The sequence below is a fragment of the Ostrea edulis genome, chromosome 8 (assembly GCF_947568905.1).
Source record: "Ostrea edulis chromosome 8, xbOstEdul1.1, whole genome shotgun sequence".
Classification (NCBI taxonomy): domain Eukaryota; kingdom Metazoa; phylum Mollusca; class Bivalvia; order Ostreida; family Ostreidae; genus Ostrea; species Ostrea edulis.
The window spans coordinates 48,745,926-48,765,588 of NC_079171.1; the positions used below are offsets into that span (position 1 = coordinate 48,745,926).

Sequence of the window (19,663 nt, forward strand, 5' to 3'; positions counted from 1 at the left end):
AAATGTCCCAATGAAACTTGATTTTTGATTTTATAAGTATTCCCAAATTTCACAGACCCTGAACACTTTGTAAATATAATAGGAAAATCCCTGATTGAATGTTTGGTAGGGGATATACTCTATTGTACACTTATACAGTAAATGGCAGGACTACTTACAAGCGTCTGCATGTATACCACTAGCCTGGCTGGCAGTATAACAGGAATGCAATGGGGTTCTTATATGTCTAATATAAGTCATTTTATGATACATTTTATGCAGGTTTTACTTTGGAATTGGGCGTTTTAGGACACTTACGTTAATACAAGTTCCAACAGGCAGGACTTTCCCATATTTTCTATGAATATGTCCTTCGACCTTCTGTTTCCCCGGTCTTTTTTTGTTTTTGTTTGTTTTTAATCGCATGTGATGCAATAAACCGACATATTCCACAACATTTACTTTGTCTATGTAGACAATTTTTCTCCTGGATGGATACTAGAGTTCGGTGACTTTGGCAAATATCGGACGGATTTGTATTCCACAGTGTAAACCAGGGGATGCTTACTCCTATGCACCTGATCCCACTTCTGGTGTGTCCAGGGGTCCGCGTTTGCCCAACTATCTACTTTGTATTGCTTATAGGAGTTATGAGGTTGATTACTGTTTGTTAGCATCACCTTTGATACAAACAAGTTTGAAAAACCTAAAATCCAGCTCAATAAAATAAAATATTGTTTTTATAAACAATAGAATCTTTTTTTTTTTAATTATTCAAAATATATCATGCATGTATATATTTTCCCAAGCCGTTGTTAGAGGATCGGTTTCCATGACAACTGTTGCTAAGTCAAACCTTTACATGCCCTTTTTATCATATACACAGTTTCATCAAAACCTGTGACGTGCCATGGCCACTGACTTTTGATAGTTACATATGATCAGTATTAATACGTTTTACCTTTACATCCTAGAATCATTTAGCATAAACAGTAGATTGGGTAGCAGGCAATCTACGAGCCCAATGACCCAATCTTTCTTAAAAGCCTTTAGAAAACGCATACTGGAAAGCGGTGTCTAAAATTTCTGTCTCTGCAAGCATGTTTAATTTGTCATTTACATAACTCTATTCCCGATTCAAGAAATATTACAGGGTGGATTTTTAAACATAGGTTAAAGACCCAACTTTAAGGTAACGCCCCCATATTATACCTGTGTGGTGATCAATGATAAGCTGCCGGTCAATCAAACTTTTAACAATAGAGCTTAGGTTGATTAACATTTGCAGAGACCATGGTCTACTGCTACCTGAGAAAGATGTTTTGATAAGAATCATGGCTAATGATGACCAACAGTCTTTAGATCTCAAGGAAAGCCATGCTATACCTGAGTTTTGATAGCATTGACTCGCACCAAGAATATTTTAATGGCTAACGTCCCCTACACAATGGTATTTATCATCGTATTTTCTCTCTCCATTTATATACATGTATTATAGATTAAACAATCAGAAATCAAATAATAATAATAATAAAAATACAAAAAAAACAAACAAACATAAGTTATTGGAATATTTTCTATTAATGATTTATTATGACTTTATATTTATAAAAAAAGAACAATTCTTTATTGGCGCAGCACATCAACATGTAATGGTTATATTGCCCATGTGTAAAACTGTTACAGTTGTTTAAAAAAATGCTTCTGTTTGGGATACCACATGTATTATAAATTACACAATCAGAAATCAAACAATAGTAAAATAGCATAAATAAGTTATTGGGATATTTCTATTCATAATGTATCACGGCTTTATATTGAGAGAGAGAGAGAGAGAGAGAGAGAGAGAGAGAGAGAGAGAGAGAGAGAGAGAGAGAGAGAGACTTTTATATTTATAAAGAGAGAGAGAAATGTGTAAAACTAGCAATACTAAAGATAGATGAAATGATATGGCATGACAAATGTTGCATACGTATGACAATAATTACTAATTTAGTCAATGATTGAGAGGAAGGGAGAGAGAAGGGGGGACTAGCTATGTGTCAGCTTCTGTTTGGGATGGCATCGTTACAGAAACGCTACGTCCACAGAAACCCTAAAGAGAGAGGGAAGAGGGGGGGGGGGTAGACTTCGTGTCAGCTTCTGTTTGGGATATCACCTCTACACAAACACTACAGCCACAGAAACCCTACAGACGGCCCATATTGAGGGGTATCTTGATCATTCTTCATTTGGTTGTACATGTACACAGATCTACTTGGATTTATTCATGCTCTCTAAACATGGATATTTTACCTACTACACCCACGACACCGCGAACTCCCAGGACACCAGCAAGTGCCCGGAAACGCCGGGTAATATTATATCTAGGAAATTATTTATATACGATATATAACAGTTTAATTAGAAGTTTTAAAAAGGACAGGTTTAGAAATGGACTAAACCTGTTATATGTAATACATAAATATGACCAAGTTTGAAGGTTTACGGGGAATAGAAATGCGGTATGCATGTAGGTAGAAATTTTAATTATTTTTTTGGCACAAATCAAGACACTAAGCATAATTTGTGATAACCTGATAAGCTTCCTGTGTATATCATAAAAATATACACAACAACTGATCTCTTGGTCAGGTAAATAACATTGACCATGGATAAGCTCCGCCCACATTCACTGATCGTGGAGAAACCGTACGGTGTTTTGGGGGTCTTTAAAGCATAAAAACTTCAAATAACTAAAAACCACTTTAATTGATTGTCGTAAGCTTTAGGGATCGGGCTTGAAGTTTGGAAAATCCTAACTGTACTGTGGATATTATTAAAATGCGCAATGTAAGTGCCGGTGGTTATGGGAAAAAGAATTCAAATATGATCGATACTATTATATATGACGAATTCCTGTGTCGCATTGTGAAATAATAAATCTAATAATACAATCACAAAGTGACTTACTTTCCGTAGAGTCAAATATTGACATGACGTCACAATCGATGGAAAAATAAATTATGTCGTTAGACATAGTTGGTACAAACAAAGTTGTGTAGATCAGCATGATTTTTACATTTGTAACGCTCATTTAAAGAATGCTAACCTAGCGAGGCTCGTGTCACAAGTTTTGGGAAATTCAGATATTTTAAAACACTCGAATTCTGCATTGTTCGTACCCCTGGTAATTTTTAATTCCTGGTAGTTTTTTTTTTTTAAATACCATATAGCCATGCGATGAGAGTGTTAACGACATGTAGTAGCGCATACTAAATCTATAAACATCAGTGAAGGTGATGTCTGGCCAGAACAGTTTTTTAGGTAAAAGAAAATTAGTTAATCAGAAAAACCCTAACAACAATCGATCTGAGTTTTCAAACTTCAAACTTAGTCCGAACAAAAACGTACCGAATCGAACCGAAATATCTTTAATCGCGGTTAACCGACATTTTGGTTAATCGTGGCAGCCCTACATCTTAGACTCTCTTATCAATGACGTGTTAATCAACAACATTGCGAAATTATCGGTTCACAGGGTATTTAAGGAAGGTAAGTTAGGCTTTAATCATTGGGATCCAGGTAATGTCAAAATTCTCAATACATTTTAATCGTTCTAGAGGTAGGCTATTCTTTCGGTATGTCAAATGTGTTAACATAAAGTATATTCATTTTGCAAAATATTTAAAATCCAAAAAATATGATAAAAGTATGACTAAAACACTTGATATTAAAAAAAAAACTATTTAAAACAAGGACGACCTTACAACATATATTGTATATTTAATCAATGAATTAATTTACTTATTATATCGAATTCTGTGTATTTCTATTTTATAGAGACAATACCAAACAAAATGCACAAATTTGCCATCCCTGCATGTCTGGTTTCTGTGTGTTTGTTCCTACAAAGTAAGATGATGTTTAGATGTTTTAACATTGTATGTTTGATATGATGTGTATTCAAATCAATTAGAGGAAACAATATCTCATCTAACGATGATCTAATGTTAAATTTTCAGTCCAAGTTTAACGTCATAATAAATGTATGTATTTGATGATACAGTCCCTGAAACGTTCGTCTTTCACACTTTAACGGTGAACGAACAGTAAACACACGGTGAGCGAACGGTGAACCCACGCAGAGCAAACGGTGAACGCACGCAGATCGGACGCTGAACGCAATTTGGTGAAGGGTGAGTGTGCGATAAACGCAAAGTGAACGGTGAACACAAACCTGTTTATTAATTCGGAATGTTTCGGATTTTTCCCTTGCATTGCATTAATTTTATATTCAGGTAGGGAATATACTTATGAATACATTTGTTCATTTTCTGCAAGTACTAGTCTAGTAATTAGCACCGTCTCAACATAAAATTTTTACAGGTATGCATGCCTGATTTACGATCATGATCGTTTGGATTACATGCAAATACAATACATCCCCGAAAGGAGTCAAGATAGATACATGAAACAAACAACATGGGTGGTATAGGTACCTTGTGTTGACACCCGAACGCTTCTAAATGGTTTAAAAGGTTTATTACCGTGTATATTTTGCGTAATGCACTTTATTCCAAATACATGTACCATACATTTATATTAACCTGAGGAAAAATCCCAGAATTAATGTATGTACAAAATATATACTGTGACCACGAATTTACATTTACATTGTGCAATAGTTGTGGATTTTTGATGAGGATAAACTGTTAATTATACTCAACTATACGTATATCATATGTAGGGCAGAAATGTAACAGACTAAAATCTATATATTGGTACCGTATACGTTTTACATTATGACTCCTGCGTCGAGGCCTCTGCTGGTGGATTGTTAGTCCCCGAGGGTCTCTACAGCCCAGTAGCTAAGTACTTCGTTACTAGCTTGAAAATACGGATGTATATTTAATTGCTGTTATAAAATTTAGAAATTCATTTCAAAATTAAGTATTATCTCCCTCACGCATAGCTTTTATCCTTAGACGACTTTTACTCCACTTTTTTGGCACACTGTTTTCCCCTATAATAGCTCTAAAACTTCATGGTTATTTCGGATTTCAAACATTTCGTTGAGCATCACTGAAGAGACATAATTTGTCGAAATGCGCATCTGGTGCATCAAAATTGGTACCGTATAAGTTTTACATATTAGAGATAAACGATACAAAAGTTTCAAATTTGGGAATTGAGTAGATACATTTATTACCAATGTCTCTCTTAAATATAGGAGTAAAACAATCAGTCAAATCATTTGGACATTCGGCCACAGATGTGCATTGAAATGTAACATCGTTTTTTTAAGTAAGAGGCTTAAGGAAATTATGACTTGTCTAGCAACCCTTTCAAGTGAGATAAAATAATGATAAATTGTGCGTTTGCTCAAACTTGAAAATGTTAAAATGATAATAGGGTGGGTGGGGTGTTGAGGTATTTATTTCACTGAAACTCTCTCATTTTTGTGCATGTACCAACGCTTGCTCTTTCGCTACCTGTACATGTATAAGGGTTGAATTTATAACTGCAGGTTCTTACATTCTTCTCTCCTTTTTAACCAAACAATAGTTATAATGCTTTTTTCTATTCTTTGATATTGATGAGTGATCTGCAAATATATTTCAATGTTCAAAGTTGGTAATCCTGACATTTGTATGACGTTTTAGTTAATGAATTAAATTGATGACATAAGAAGGTTTACTTTAACTCTTACGCAGTCGTTCCATTTTTATTTTTGCCTTGTTATGAAGATCGATCCTGTCACGTTGGGGTTTCGAATGACAATGAAGGGTGAATGCAGTGTCAACGCTTTGTAAACGGAAAAATGGAAACTAGAACGTTTCATGAACTGTATATATAGAGAGAGAAACAAAGAGAGAGAGAGCGAGAGAGAGAGAGAGAGAGAGAGAGAGAGAGAGAGAGAGAGAACAATTCACTTTTTTTACATTTAAAATATGTAACTTATTTTAAAAAAAAGAGGTATCACTTTGTTTCTATGATGTAGCTGCAGATGCACAGGATTGTGCGAATCCCAAACTACAAACTTGTGTCACAAACTTCACCACGGCCGCAACGTCAGCGGGTCAGGATAAAACAAACATATGCAGGTTAGAAGGCTTGAACATTCCAATTTATAAATTTCTGGTGAGAGGTTAAACGGGAAATGTTGTTGAAAGCTAATTTACATAAAATTAGTTGATTGCTGTCTTTAGTGTGAAAATTAAATTCGATAAGCATTATGATATGAGTGTATACCCTGCAATGATCGTCCTTGTTATTACACACTTTCGATATTGGATGATGTTATAAGCTGATGGTACAGTGTTTTCGACAGTCTCGTTTAAAGTCAGGAATTTGGGGAAATTCATGGGTCTAACGATTTTGTTTCTCAATACAACCTATCATTAGGTCAAATGATGTCTGACGTAATAAAAAAAAGATGTCTGACGTGTTTCATACCGATTGTTAGGTCGTCCTTGGTACACTGATTTTGACTACGGATAACTCCATTTACCTGATCAAGATATAGGGCTCACGGCGGGTGTGACCGGTCGACAGGAAATGTTTACTCCTCCTAGGCACCTGATTCAACTTCTTCTATATCTAGAAGACAGTGCTTGCCCAACTTCCTATTTTGTATTGATTATAGAACTTATGAGATTGATCATTGCTCGTTATCTTCGCCTTTCATGCAAAACATTAAATCATGCAACCATACGTGGGATACGAAGCATCAAATGATGCAATATACGAAATGATATGTTATTCGATTTGAAGGACAATATTAATAAATCATTCCGTTAATGTACTCTCCGAAAATTGAATTTCAAGAATATATGCTGAGTAATTATCTCGATAAAGGAAACAGTGATCTCAAAATCCTTTTGTTTTGTGAGTATATTTGTCTACAGTGATTTCCATATGAGAGATGAAGAAATGAACATAATCAGAAACGATTTAAACTTTTCAAAAATCAAGATGAAAACAAATTTCCTTGGAATACTTTTATTACATATTTCATGTGAAAGGCGAAAATAACGAACAGCTATCAATTTCATAACTCCTATAAGCAATACAAAACAAAGAGTTGGGCAAATACGATCCCCTGGATATACCAGAGTTGGGATCAGTTGCCTAGGAGGTGTAAGCATCCTCTGTATTTCCGAACTGATGGAAAGCGTCTATGATCTTAATGAACATAAAATATTTGTGGGAAAAGAAGTTAGCATCTCCAAAACAAATTTTGTCTAAAACCATCATTACGATATCTCATTCAACATTCGTCAATACAAGTATTGTGTTGTTTCATACAGTGCCGCCAATTCCTATTTGAAATGCGTGAATAGAATTATTGCTGACTGCAATCTGGATACCAATAGTGGTTCAGTTATAATCCAGGCAATTGTTGCTGCCAAAAGTCAACTCACTCAAGCTGGATGCAGTAAGTGACTTTGAAATGTCTTAATGTCCAGCATGTACAAAGTGGTATATTCAGTATCTCACATATATAAGATTTCAGAACTTAAGCAACACTTCGAATAAGAAACAGACACACCATTTTCATTTGATGATATATATATATATAGGTAAAAAATAATAATGAAACACAAAGACGTTTAGTAAAGCTTTAGCGCTTTCATTTCAAATTTTCAGAAGCTTTACATTTAGTAACATAGCGACGTTACTATATATATATCTATATATATATATATATATATATTATATTTCATAGAATTGAAATGTGAATTAAATTTAAAAAAGATGTATCGCATATTGTTAAAGGCAATGGTGTAGGTGGAAATACACAGGATTGCGCAACTCCCAAAATACAGGCTTGCGTCACAAACTTTACCATGGCCGCAACGTCAGCGGGTCAGGATAAAACAAACATATGCAGGTTAGAAGATTTGAACATATCAATTTACAAATTTCTGTTCGGAATTTGAACGGGAAATGTTGAAAGTGCGAGTATATGTTTAACTTCAAATGGGATTTAGATAATAGATGACCATTAAAAATCAGGATTTGGGCTGCTTTCTTTAGTGTGAAAATGAAATTCTATAATCAATCGTCCTTGGTATAACATATCTTTTATAGAGGATGACGCTATATACAAAGCATTAAAGGACACATCGCATGTTTTTAAACTTTTAAATTTTTTCAGCAAAATTAATTCATTTCATGCCTAAAACTACTTTACATGTATTTTAAATGAAACAGTTTGCGTAGTTTTCGAGTTTGAAAGCGATGAAATTCAAATCTTGCGATATGCATATTTTCTTCGATATTTTACGCGCCATTATCTGTGACGTCATATGCGACCTCGAGCGAGAAGATTTGAAAACAGTTGAAAGCCATTTCATAAACAGATTAGATTTAATTGACAAACAAACAATTATCACATTAACAGCTTGTAAATAACACTGCATTAGGGTGTTTTGTGCCGTTTAAGGGTGTACTTGCTGTCAGTAGAGAGGATTTGGACTGTGTTTTTGTTCAATTTTCGAAGGAAGGTATGAGGGAAAAGACGTGAATATAGTTTGTCGGCACAACGACTTTGCCATAAAAACCCCTAGTAGAATTTGTCCCTGTACTTCTTCAAACAAGCACTTGGACAAAGACGTAGATAAACTGCGAGAAAATGGTTCTATCGAAGCTACGCACTGTTACATATAGGCCTACGGCATATGCTTTCCGTTCTGCTCTCGAATTCAATACACACTCGCACTAACTGACCTTCACCTTGTAACAACATATAGGCAGAATTTTGCTTGCAGTGTCTACCAACTGGTAGTTTTTAAAAAAAGAGAAATTTAAAGATAAAAGATAATTGAACTTTCAATTATAAATAATAAAATATAATATTTCCCGACTTTGAATTGAATTATAATTAAGGAACGCGTACGTGTTTACAATAACAGCACGCCGCGCTCCCACGTCCTAAGTAACAACGTGTTGATAAAAAAAATAATGATTAGTCCTAATAAAATTGCTTTAATAAAATAATTTAAAAGTATTGTGATTTTCAAATTAAGTTTGATCATTATTATTTTTTTTTTCCGAAATGCACCCGTGGCAGTAGGCCTAGTTGTCAATGATACATAATCGTATCATAATTTAGGCCTATCTAACTTCTCCAAAAATAAATTTAATAATAATTGCACTGTTTATTTTAGAAAAGCAACAACGCTAATTACAGTTGTTTACAGAAATGACATTACCAAATTGTGTTTAGACAGTGATCCCATGTAAACATTATTTACTCGCAAATTTATGCAGATTTTATACTCGCTTTTCTCGCTACATTTGGGTCGCTATTTGTATGCACTGGTGGCTAAAAGATATAAGACTCGGGAAATTTGTCAACATCGAAATAAATGTTATCCATGGTAAATAAATTAGGCCCCTAAAACCCGAGTTTTTAAAAATATCTAACACTACTTTTACAACAAGTTGATCGACGAAGGTCGCATATAACGTCACTGTACCACGTGACTACCTATCTAATTAACTAGGCTTTTTGAAATCGGGGCTTAGATGTAAGTCCGTATTGTGGCTAATTATCGCAATACTTCAGCGAACGAACTATTACAATTAATTTCTATAAGCATAAGGAAGACAAAATGCATATAATTCTGTATACTTTGAAAACACGAGATGTGTCCTTTAAGTCATGATTCAATATGTGACATACAAGGTACGAAATGATGATAGGATATACGAACTGATACCTCGATATTCTTATTGCCATAATTATTTCAAGGGGCAATAATAATATATTTTTAAAGGTCCAAAGTTCAGAGAACACCGGTATTTCAATCGGCGACAGACCTTCACCTATATAATGAATTATATCGACGATTATGCCAGATCATTGGTAACGTATGAAAAAGAAGAACTTGTATTGATGCCTTGTCAAAATGGATAAAAAGTGGAAGAGAAATATTAAAAGCACGCATTAGAAACATCAAAACAAAAGTATTTACCATATACCCTTCTGTGTTTAGTAAACGAAACGCGATAAAAGCATGCGATATAATACAACAGGAATACATTTGGCTCTAGCTGACAACGCTTCTAACAACACTGTCTCTCTTTCTTAGGTTCATTATCACAACTGTATTTCAAACGAACTCGGCATTAATTCCACAATTGGTAATCCTACTCCAAATGCCTTTTCAATTCTTAAAAACTATGCTTCATCAAACACATTTAACATCGCAGTCAATGGGGCGAGTGGATATGAGTTACCTTGTCTATACTGGATTCCTGAACTTCACAAGAACCCTTACGAACTGTTCTACTAAGCCCCGATGTTTTCACCTCAAGAAAATATAAATAAAAAATCTGTCAATGAGAAATTCCAAACTTATTGTGTCATAACATATGCCAGAAATGGTGTAAATCATATGTGGATCACAAGACTTTCCTCAAATCAACAATATCAAAACGTATCCCTTTCCAATGCTTTACACGACCATTCATCACAATAAATTAAAGATTAGACCTTTTGAAATTATAGAAGAATGTTTCTTCAACAAAAATGGAAAAGGAAATATTCATATTTAGTGATTAGTCATTCAAAAGATTACTTTGCTAAATAACACTTAGACTCCATGCACAAGCACTCTAAAGATGATATTAAAAAGTTGAAGTAGTGCCTCATTGACAGTCTTATCGTAGTCTCTGGTGATTAAATCTCCCAACAGTCTGTTGGAATTCCAATATACATGAATTGTAATTCTTCTTAGCTGACCTGTTTTTTTATATTCTTACGAGGTATAATTTATTCAAACGCTTGTACATGATAAGGAAAACCTTTTGCTGTAGCCTTCAAGTTGTCATTTTAAAATATCGACGACGGTTACTCTATCAGCAATAATCATTTGCATTCATATGTCGATTCAAAAAATCCCAGTGAACCAGAAATAAAAGACACCATGGAGTCTTCCATATCTGCTTTGTACTTAGATATTTTATTGAAAATAGATATTAACGGTAATTTAAGAACTGAAATTTTTGATAAACGAGATGACGTCTGCTGTTCCATCGTCAACGTTCCATATCTATGTAACAATATATCATTATCACTTGCATATTCTGTTAAGGTTTCTCAACTGATTCGATACTCAAGAATTTGTTCTGAGCATGATAATTTTTTGAATTGGGGAAGGCTACTGAGAAACAAGGTGATAGAAGAGGGGTTTTAACAGTCTCGTTTAAAGTCAACATTTAGCAAATCATATGCTCGTTATAGCCATTACAACCTGTCATTAGGTCAAATGCTGTCTAACGTGTTTGATATCAATTGTTGGGATACTCTATACACACTTTGACGACGTATTAATCTGTTTAACTTATCAAGATGAAGGAATCACAGGGGATGCTACTCCTCTAGGACACCGGATCCGTGTTTGCCCAACCATTAATTTATTCCTTATAACAATTATGCGATTGGTCACTGTTAGTTATCTTTGTCTTTTCATATTTGTGTTCATGCATAATCAGAAGATTGAATTTGAAGAATATATGCTGGAAAAATATGTTCATTAAGAAAACAATGAACTCAAGGATCCCTTTGTTGCGTGCGTTATTACATCCACATTGAGTTCCATATGATAGAGAGATAGAGAGGAACACGATAAGAAACGACTTATACTCTTCAAAACTCAAGATGAAAACAAATTTCCTTGGAATACTTTCATTATATATTTCATTTAAAATTCCTAATATTTCCGCCTTGCTGGAAAATATCCACGATACCAATGTACATAACAAGTTTTTGGGAATAAAATGTTGGCATCTCTAAAACAAATTTCGTCAAAACCATCATAACGATATATCATTCAATATTTGTGAAAACAAGTTTTTTTGGTTATTTACAGTGCCGCCAACTATTATTTGAATTGCGTGAATAAAGTTGTTAGTGACTGCAATATGGACCCAAGAAGTAGCTCAGTGATTAGCCAGACAATCACCTCTGCCAAAACTCAGTTGGCTCAAGGCGGTTGCGGTAAGTAGCTTTAAAATGTACAAATGTCCAGCATGTACATGTAATCCACACTAGTGTAATTGGTACCGTTAATAAACAAGGTTTAAGAAATCAATCATCGCTCCAAACAAGAAGAAAAGAAGCCAGGAGGAAAATCATTTACATACCCTGATAAACAAAATGTAATATTAAGAAATATGACATAGTGCAATGACCATATGTCATTTAATGCACACAAATATTGAATATGCTGCAATATTTGACAACAAATTTGAGTATATGTAACGCGCATTTTGGTGTAGAAAATCAAGCTTTCTGTCCTCTTCACATTTTTAAGAATTTTATTTTTTACCATTTAACAATTTTAAAGGTTAAAGGGTGTACATAGAATATGAAATGATATTGGGACATTTTGAATGAACTATATTGAAGATATAAGTCGATATATCTATTGTGTATATAGCTCTATCATACAACTAACAGATTCATTTTCATGTATATTTTCAGACAAAAAAATGGGACGGATATATATTTGTAAGCTTCGAATATCTCTTGTGACATAGGTCATATATATATATATATATATATATATATATATATATATATATACCTGTATATATATATATCTGTGTGTGTGTGTCACAGTAGTGAAGTTGCAAAGGATTATCTTTGAAAAGAAATATATTTGTGAATATAACTGATGTATTATATTTTACAGACCAAATGAAGAGCTCCCCATTACCAGATGTGATCGGATAATATAAGGATTCGAATTTTATCAATGAATTATATATACAATTAAATGCAACTACTTGATACTTAAGTGTGTTAAAAGCGCTATGTAGCAAAAGATGTAGTTTGTATAAGTTAATCATATAGTTGGAAGTAATTGTCATGCGTTTCTACCGACGGGAATTGAAGATTAGTATTACCACATATAAAGGTGTCAAAATTTTTAAAAACTGTTGTGCTGACCATTACCAAAACAAGAGGTTCACGAATATGGATGATACCTGAGTACTATATATGCACTATAAGGGGCGAGATCAAAAGTTCAATGTTTGACAAATAGCTAAATTCACAAAATTTGCACAAAGACCCCCCCCCCCTAAAACTAAATATGAAGAATGTTGAAATTAATAGATTAACAGGTAAAAATATAAGAGTGTCAATAACACTCAGTATACTTTTTGTACTGGTTATTCACAAATGAAACTGTGCATTTATGCTAATAAATGTTCATTAAAATGTAATATTTATGAAGTGTTTTTTAAACAGTCACTCGTCTTTTTTTGTCTTTTTCCACTAAAGTATAATCGATGTCGGATGACAGAACGTATGAGATGTCTTACCCCCCCTCCCCCCTACCTACTTCAATTTAGTTTTTTATCCGACATCGATCTTTTGATCTCGCCCCTAAATGTTTGTAAACTTGAAGCATTGTTTTATCAACAGATGTTTCTCAAACTCAGAGAAATAGATGACGTTTTGTGACGATAAACAGCGATCAATACAATATGTCTCAACGACAAAATCATGACCAAAATACGTACTTTAGATTTCACAAAACAAGTATGAGTAACCACTTTGTCATTCTGCACATTTCAGCCTCTTGTCGTCAAAGAATTTTACTCGGGACATTGTTTCAATTTGACACAATAAAACATATGCTTAGAATGATGCTTTATATTCGTATGAAAATTTCAATGGTTTACTTAGAGTAATTGTGGGTTTTTAGATGTTTTCTACATTTATAATCATTTTGTTTAAAGTACATATCATTATATTGAACAATATTCTGTTTTATATTACTTCAATAAAAAAACACAGGATGGTACTTCTTATGTGTGACCGGTCAACAGGGGATGTCTACTCTTCCTAGGCACCTGATCCCACCTCTGGTGTGTCCAGGGGTCTGTGTTTGCCCAACTATCTATTTTGTATTGCTTGTAGGAGTTATGAGATATATCACTGTTCGTTATCTTCACCTTGCATCTATTTATATCTATCGTTCTATCTATCAATCCAAAATACATTTAGTTACTTTTGAAAAAGATAAACATATTTATTGCTGTTGTTTGAGTCTACTATCCGTCATCATTCATTTCGGATCCTTAAGTTACTTTATTTATAGTATTATGAACTTGTTGTTCTTAGTGAATTCGTAAAAATAACGATCGTAATAACGAAGACATATTTGTTCGCTATTTCACTTTCGTTGTTTATACGTTGCAAAGAAAGCTGACTCTTGTTTTCATGTTGAACATTGAGAACTAAAATTCTGCCGTCCGCTGGTTTGAATTGATGTGATATTTCTAACCAATTTTATCAACATCGACATATGTATATCAATCAGTAAGATGAAAATGTGAAGATAAGGAATAATAAATATAATTGCACATACAAAATATATTATACAGATAATTAATATCAGAATTCAAATAACATTTGATCCTCTACAGTTAAAGAAATAATAATTTGTACTGTTCATCACCAAGTGTCAAAATTTATATCAAGAAAACTGTACAAAATACACACATATTTCAATGAACGTTTGCAATTAATCATGTAACTTACATGTGTATTTACATGTACATACGGATGTATCTAAATTATGATAAAGATAATAATACACATTTATGGGTATCCGAGAATAGGTCAGGGGCCATCAAGATCACCTCTATGCAGCTGAAGTGAAACATTAACTGTAAAATCACTTTGTGACTGCCACAAGGTTCTCCACTGACCCGGGTTAATATCGTTCAATGAGCTACTATTTTTTCAATTATTTCACTAAGCTGAGTGGAGGCTTTTGTTCTGTCTAACATGGAACCGATTTTGGCCTAGATAGTTCATGGGGTGTAGTAGCTACACTTGTGATAGTCTCCTGAGATTCTTCGGACAAATCATGGTGTTTCTTGGCTATATATGTTTACACATGGAGCCAAAACTCGTCGTGCGTCGTCTCAACTAAAGGACTGAGTCATGGATTTCAAACGCTTAAGTGAATTATGCATTAATAATAATAATGATAACAATACCACTCATCAAGACGACATGTTTTTAAGTAATACTGATGGTGAAGGAAAGCATCGCATTTAAAGAATATTCCATTTTAATGTAACCTTATGAACAGTGTGAAATTCTTCATATAATTTCAAAATAAACATGTAATGTCATCTTTAAAGTTTCGGGGGATTTGTTTGTTATCTATTTATGCATTCATTTATTTATTTTATGTATATATAAATTGTAATTTTTATTGCAAGTCTAGAAAAGTCTAAAAAGATAAAGACGAGGTTAAAATCTGGCTAACGTGTTTACATGTAAAATGAATATCATCGGCATGTTCTTGTAAGCAAACTCCAATGAATAAAGGGAACGCTCAAACAGAAATAGAGGGAATCTTTTCTAGCTTTGTATTTTCTTACTGTTTGCATTTTACATTAAAACACCTCTAACATTCATATTTCACTAACGATTTAATTATCTAACATCTCTATCTCTCCATCTCCCCCACCCCTTTCTCTCTTAAAATCAAATGGAGGAAGTTATGATATTTTCATCGCCGACTTAACCATATAGCAATAGTCCCTTATCACCTGCATAAGACGTTTAGTTATCTCAACTGAATCGATACACAAGAGCTTGTTCTATATATGATCAGTTTTTAGGTCGAGGTAGTCTACTGGGAACTATTTTAAAGTATAATACCGTGTTGTTCACATAGGTAAATACGATTCCTTTACACAAACCTTCTTTTTTGGGCTTTGGGATATTAAGAAAATTTTCGTAGGGATCTGTGTTAGACTTTATCTTGAGTACCACTTGCTTGTTGTAGGAAAGTATTAAATAAGGCGGTCCTTCAAATGAAACTGAAAAAAAACGAAGTCCCGTGTTACAGTAGGTGTGGCACGATAAAAATATCTTCCTGCACATAGGCCTAAATTATGGTACCCTTCACCGGCGATGGTGAAGTTTTCATATGAGTGAAAAATTATCTACAGTATTCAACCAACCAAACTTTAAGAAAAATCCAAATTAAGTGTTACATATGAAGGTGGAGATAAAGAAAAGTCCATTAATCAATAAAAAATAGAGAGTTGGGCAAACACGGACCCCTGGATAAACCAAAGGGGGGAATATGTGCCGAGGAGGTGTAAGTATCCCCTGTCGACCGGTCAAACCCACCGTGAGCCCTATATCTTGATCAGGTAAACGGGGTTATCCGTAGTCAAAATCAGTGTGCCCAGTACGGCCTAACAATCACTATAGAACACGTCAGACAGTATTTCACCCAATGATAGGTTGTCCCTTTGTCTGACTGTCAGCCCGTCCTATATTGGTTTTACAGACGTGTTTCAATTATGCTTGTATGTATTCATTTGAAACTCGTAGTTTCAGAGTGTTCAGAGTGACAAAGTATAGAACAAGTTCGAAGTTCATAACGTTTCTTGGGCAAGTTTTAAATATATATATATATATATATATATATATATATATATATATATATATATATATATATATCTTATGACCCCTTTCACTAGATTAAACTAAAAACTAGGAAACTCTAAATGCATGAGCTTATGTGTCCTCTCAAATATTACAAAACATAACATTTAAATTAATAAATTTTATTCACAAACAAATATTTTTGGCTGATAAGTAACAACATTCATAAATGCAATTTTGACCATAATTTGCCTATCTGCATCAAATCGACACAATTGAGACATAATTACATTGCATGCTAATTAGTAAATACAACCCTATTTTAAAAATATAATCTTTAGAGAGATCTTAATCACTTTAAAAGGTTTTTAACAAAAATATGATGAAGAAAATTAAGGTCAAAGGTCATAAAATGAAAACTTCGTACTTTATACACTTGTATACATATCCACCAATACATGTATCTAATAACATGCCGTTTTGCCATGATGTTCCACTAAATAGAATATATATTGCAGCATTAAAACAAAGATCTTCACTATTAATCTAAAAATAATTTATTTTTGTATTCAATTATATTTGGTTGCTAGGCAATAACACCATATCAAATGTTATCAAAAAGCACTACCGTTTTTCCTCCCCAAGTTCAATGCATACGAATGTTCAAAGTACTTACGTTCAATTACTATGAAATCTAAATGTACATGCATCACACAAAAATGTTATTCTTATATTAAACTTCTTAAAACCTTTTTCTAGACATCATTCTTGATACTCGGTTGTTCCGATAGGGACATGCGTTGACCAATATATGTCTATCGTCTGGGACTTCACAGTTGACGTGTATAAGATAATGTCCCAAAATCTTAACCAAAACTATTTCTTAATTCTTAGCCCCAAATACTTATGTATTGTCAGAGCTATTGAATACTCAATTAGTTCTGTAAAATCAAGGCCCTTTGAAAATTATGCACTTAATTACTTATGAAATTTTTCAGAGATAATTGTAGTACACATTTAATAAATATGCTAGATGCACAGCCAAATTAATTTTGGTAAAGGTAATATTATTATGATACAATTTATTATTCGTATTAAACTGGGAATCACTGGCACAATATCGGTACTAGTAATGCCTGTACAGTTCCTCGTCAGTGAGAGGCTGAGAACTTCCTTGGGAAGCATATGGCAATTTTCCCCTCTAAATATGACCATCTCAGCATAATCGTTAGTGGCAACACAGACGGAGAAAACAAAATGTTATGTCAAAAAAGCTTCATAAAATCTTCAGTTCTCCGAATAACCTGGTCCCATTTCTGAAAGGAAATTGCAAATAAAATTCATATTGGCTATCATGCCTTACTTGTTAACATTTAGAACACTTGACAAACCTTATAATTAGAAAATAACAGAATAATAGTTTTCCGTGTGTTGCCTCCTAAGAATTATTGGTTTATGTTTTCTAGCAAAATATAAGTTTCATGGTAGCAAGGGACAGTTTCGCACGAAAGTACTGGTCAAATTCATTTAAAGATAGAGATGTTCCATGTTTGAAGTGACATTTGGTAAGGGATTGAATACATGTGTTTCAAATGAATGAACTATTTCATCATACATTGCGAATGTAGCAGAGTGGGTAATGAAAAATGCATCATGTAGGTGTCGGCATCATGTCATGAAATATGCCATATTTATGTAGAAATATTCCATTACTACCTAACTATGGTGTTTATATCTCAACTGATTCGATACGTAAGAGCTTATTCTGCGTTTTTTTTTAATTCGAGGCAGGCCACTGATAAATAGCTTGATGGTACAGGAGTTTCAACGTCCCGTTTAAAGGCAGAATTTCGCAACTCCCAAGGTCGTTATAGCAATCTAGTTTGCGTATACAACCTATCATTAGGTAAACTGCTGTCTGACTTCTTTCATATCGATTGTTAGACACTCTTGGAACACTGAATTTGACTACGGATATCCCAGTTTACCTGATCATGTTATAGGGCTCACGGCGGATGTGACCGGTCGACAGGGGATCCTTACTTTTCCCAGGTCCCTGATCCCACATCTTGTAAATCCAGTGATCCGTGTTTGCCCAACTCTCTAATAGGATTTATGAGATTGATCATTGTTCATTATCTTCACCTTCCATACTACACATCAAGTAAAGTAAACATATTTTACCATTTGTCACATTTTTAAGAGGGGATGCTGACCCCTACTAGACACCTGGTCAGGCCTCTGGTATGTCCAGGGGTCCGTGTTTGTCCAAATCTTAATTTCTAATCCAGATAGGAGTTAAGAGATTGATCGCTGTTCTTTATCTTCATTTTTCATGTTACCATTCGGTAAGTGATATTAACTGTCATGCACATATTCAATATCAGACACACAGGAAGGGAAAGCTGGAAGGGGATTTTGAAGTTGATTTGTTTAAATAATTGACAAGTTTGACTTAGCTTAAAAAGGCTAAATTGTTGAGAGGGGGATTTAATTTCTACATCACTTACAACCTCATCCAACGTCACAATGTTTCGATTCATTCACTATTTCTAAAAAAAACGGAGGGGGTGTTAATCACTCAATATAGCTGTCTTTGCAGATAAAATTAACAGATAATGACCGTTGTCAAAATGTGGGGATAGCTACTTGTTTGTCCGACTGTGGCTTTCATATGTGTCTTCCTTGTCACAAGACATTTATTTTTGAATAGTGTTTTGACCTTATAATCTCGACCTTGGTGTATTTCTTTGTTGTCACCAGGAGCATCGTGTTTCATACACGCATCTTTTTACGGGTTTTTTGGGGTTGGACTTCCTTTTCAGGAATTGTTTTCAGCTATTAAAAAGCCGTATAAAGGTGATGTCAAACCGCTGTGCAATTACATTGTCAAACTTAGCTAGACCTTTACAATGTCAATATAATTACATCCGAAGTTTCTTGTCACGACGCGCATTTGGATGTACGATTTACGGTTGATAGTCGTAAACTGAAAATGAAAGCAGATCTCTTTATTCAACTGAAAATAGATAAAATAATAAACTGGATAGAGACATAGTATTCTAGATGAATAAAAAATCCAGTGCGATAAGGCTAAAAACATACACCCAAAACCATTTGGTCGCGTTTGAATAACAGTGGTGTTATTTTTCATCCAGATTATCCACAATAAAACTTTCTAGACATGGCTCTCAAAATTCGAAATGAAACACCCCCCCCCCCTAGAATAGACATGAGCAAAAAATGTTACAATGAAATTGT

At 33.9% G+C, this 19,663-nt stretch overlaps 1 protein-coding gene across 1 annotated transcript; it reads left to right on the forward strand.

The window, feature by feature from the left end:
- The first annotated feature begins 3,445 nt into the window (after positions 1 to 3,445).
- Positions 3,446 to 12,768, forward strand: LOC125662250 (uncharacterized). The gene is made up of 7 exons (XM_056146343.1): positions 3,446 to 3,513; positions 3,802 to 3,873; positions 5,963 to 6,065; positions 7,272 to 7,399; positions 7,741 to 7,855; positions 11,844 to 11,971; positions 12,669 to 12,768. The coding sequence occupies exons 2-7, from the start codon at positions 3,819 to 3,821 to the stop codon at positions 12,707 to 12,709; spliced, it is 570 nt and encodes a 189-aa protein (XP_056002318.1). The 5' UTR covers positions 3,446 to 3,513; positions 3,802 to 3,818; the 3' UTR covers positions 12,710 to 12,768.
- The last annotated feature ends 6,895 nt before the right edge of the window (positions 12,769 to 19,663 follow it).

Bases quoted from the DNA above. Each gene is read 5' to 3' on its own strand.
- LOC125662250 (XM_056146343.1), top strand. From the start codon at position 3,819: ATGCACAAATTTGCCATCCCTGCATGTCTGGTTTCTGTGTGTTTGTTC. The intron at 7,400-7,740 runs GTAAGTGACTTT...ATATTGTTAAAG, and splicing joins ACTCACTCAAGCTGGATGCA to GCAATGGTGTAGGTGGAAAT. The intron at 11,972-12,668 runs GTAAGTAGCTTT...TATATTTTACAG, and splicing joins GTTGGCTCAAGGCGGTTGCG to ACCAAATGAAGAGCTCCCCA.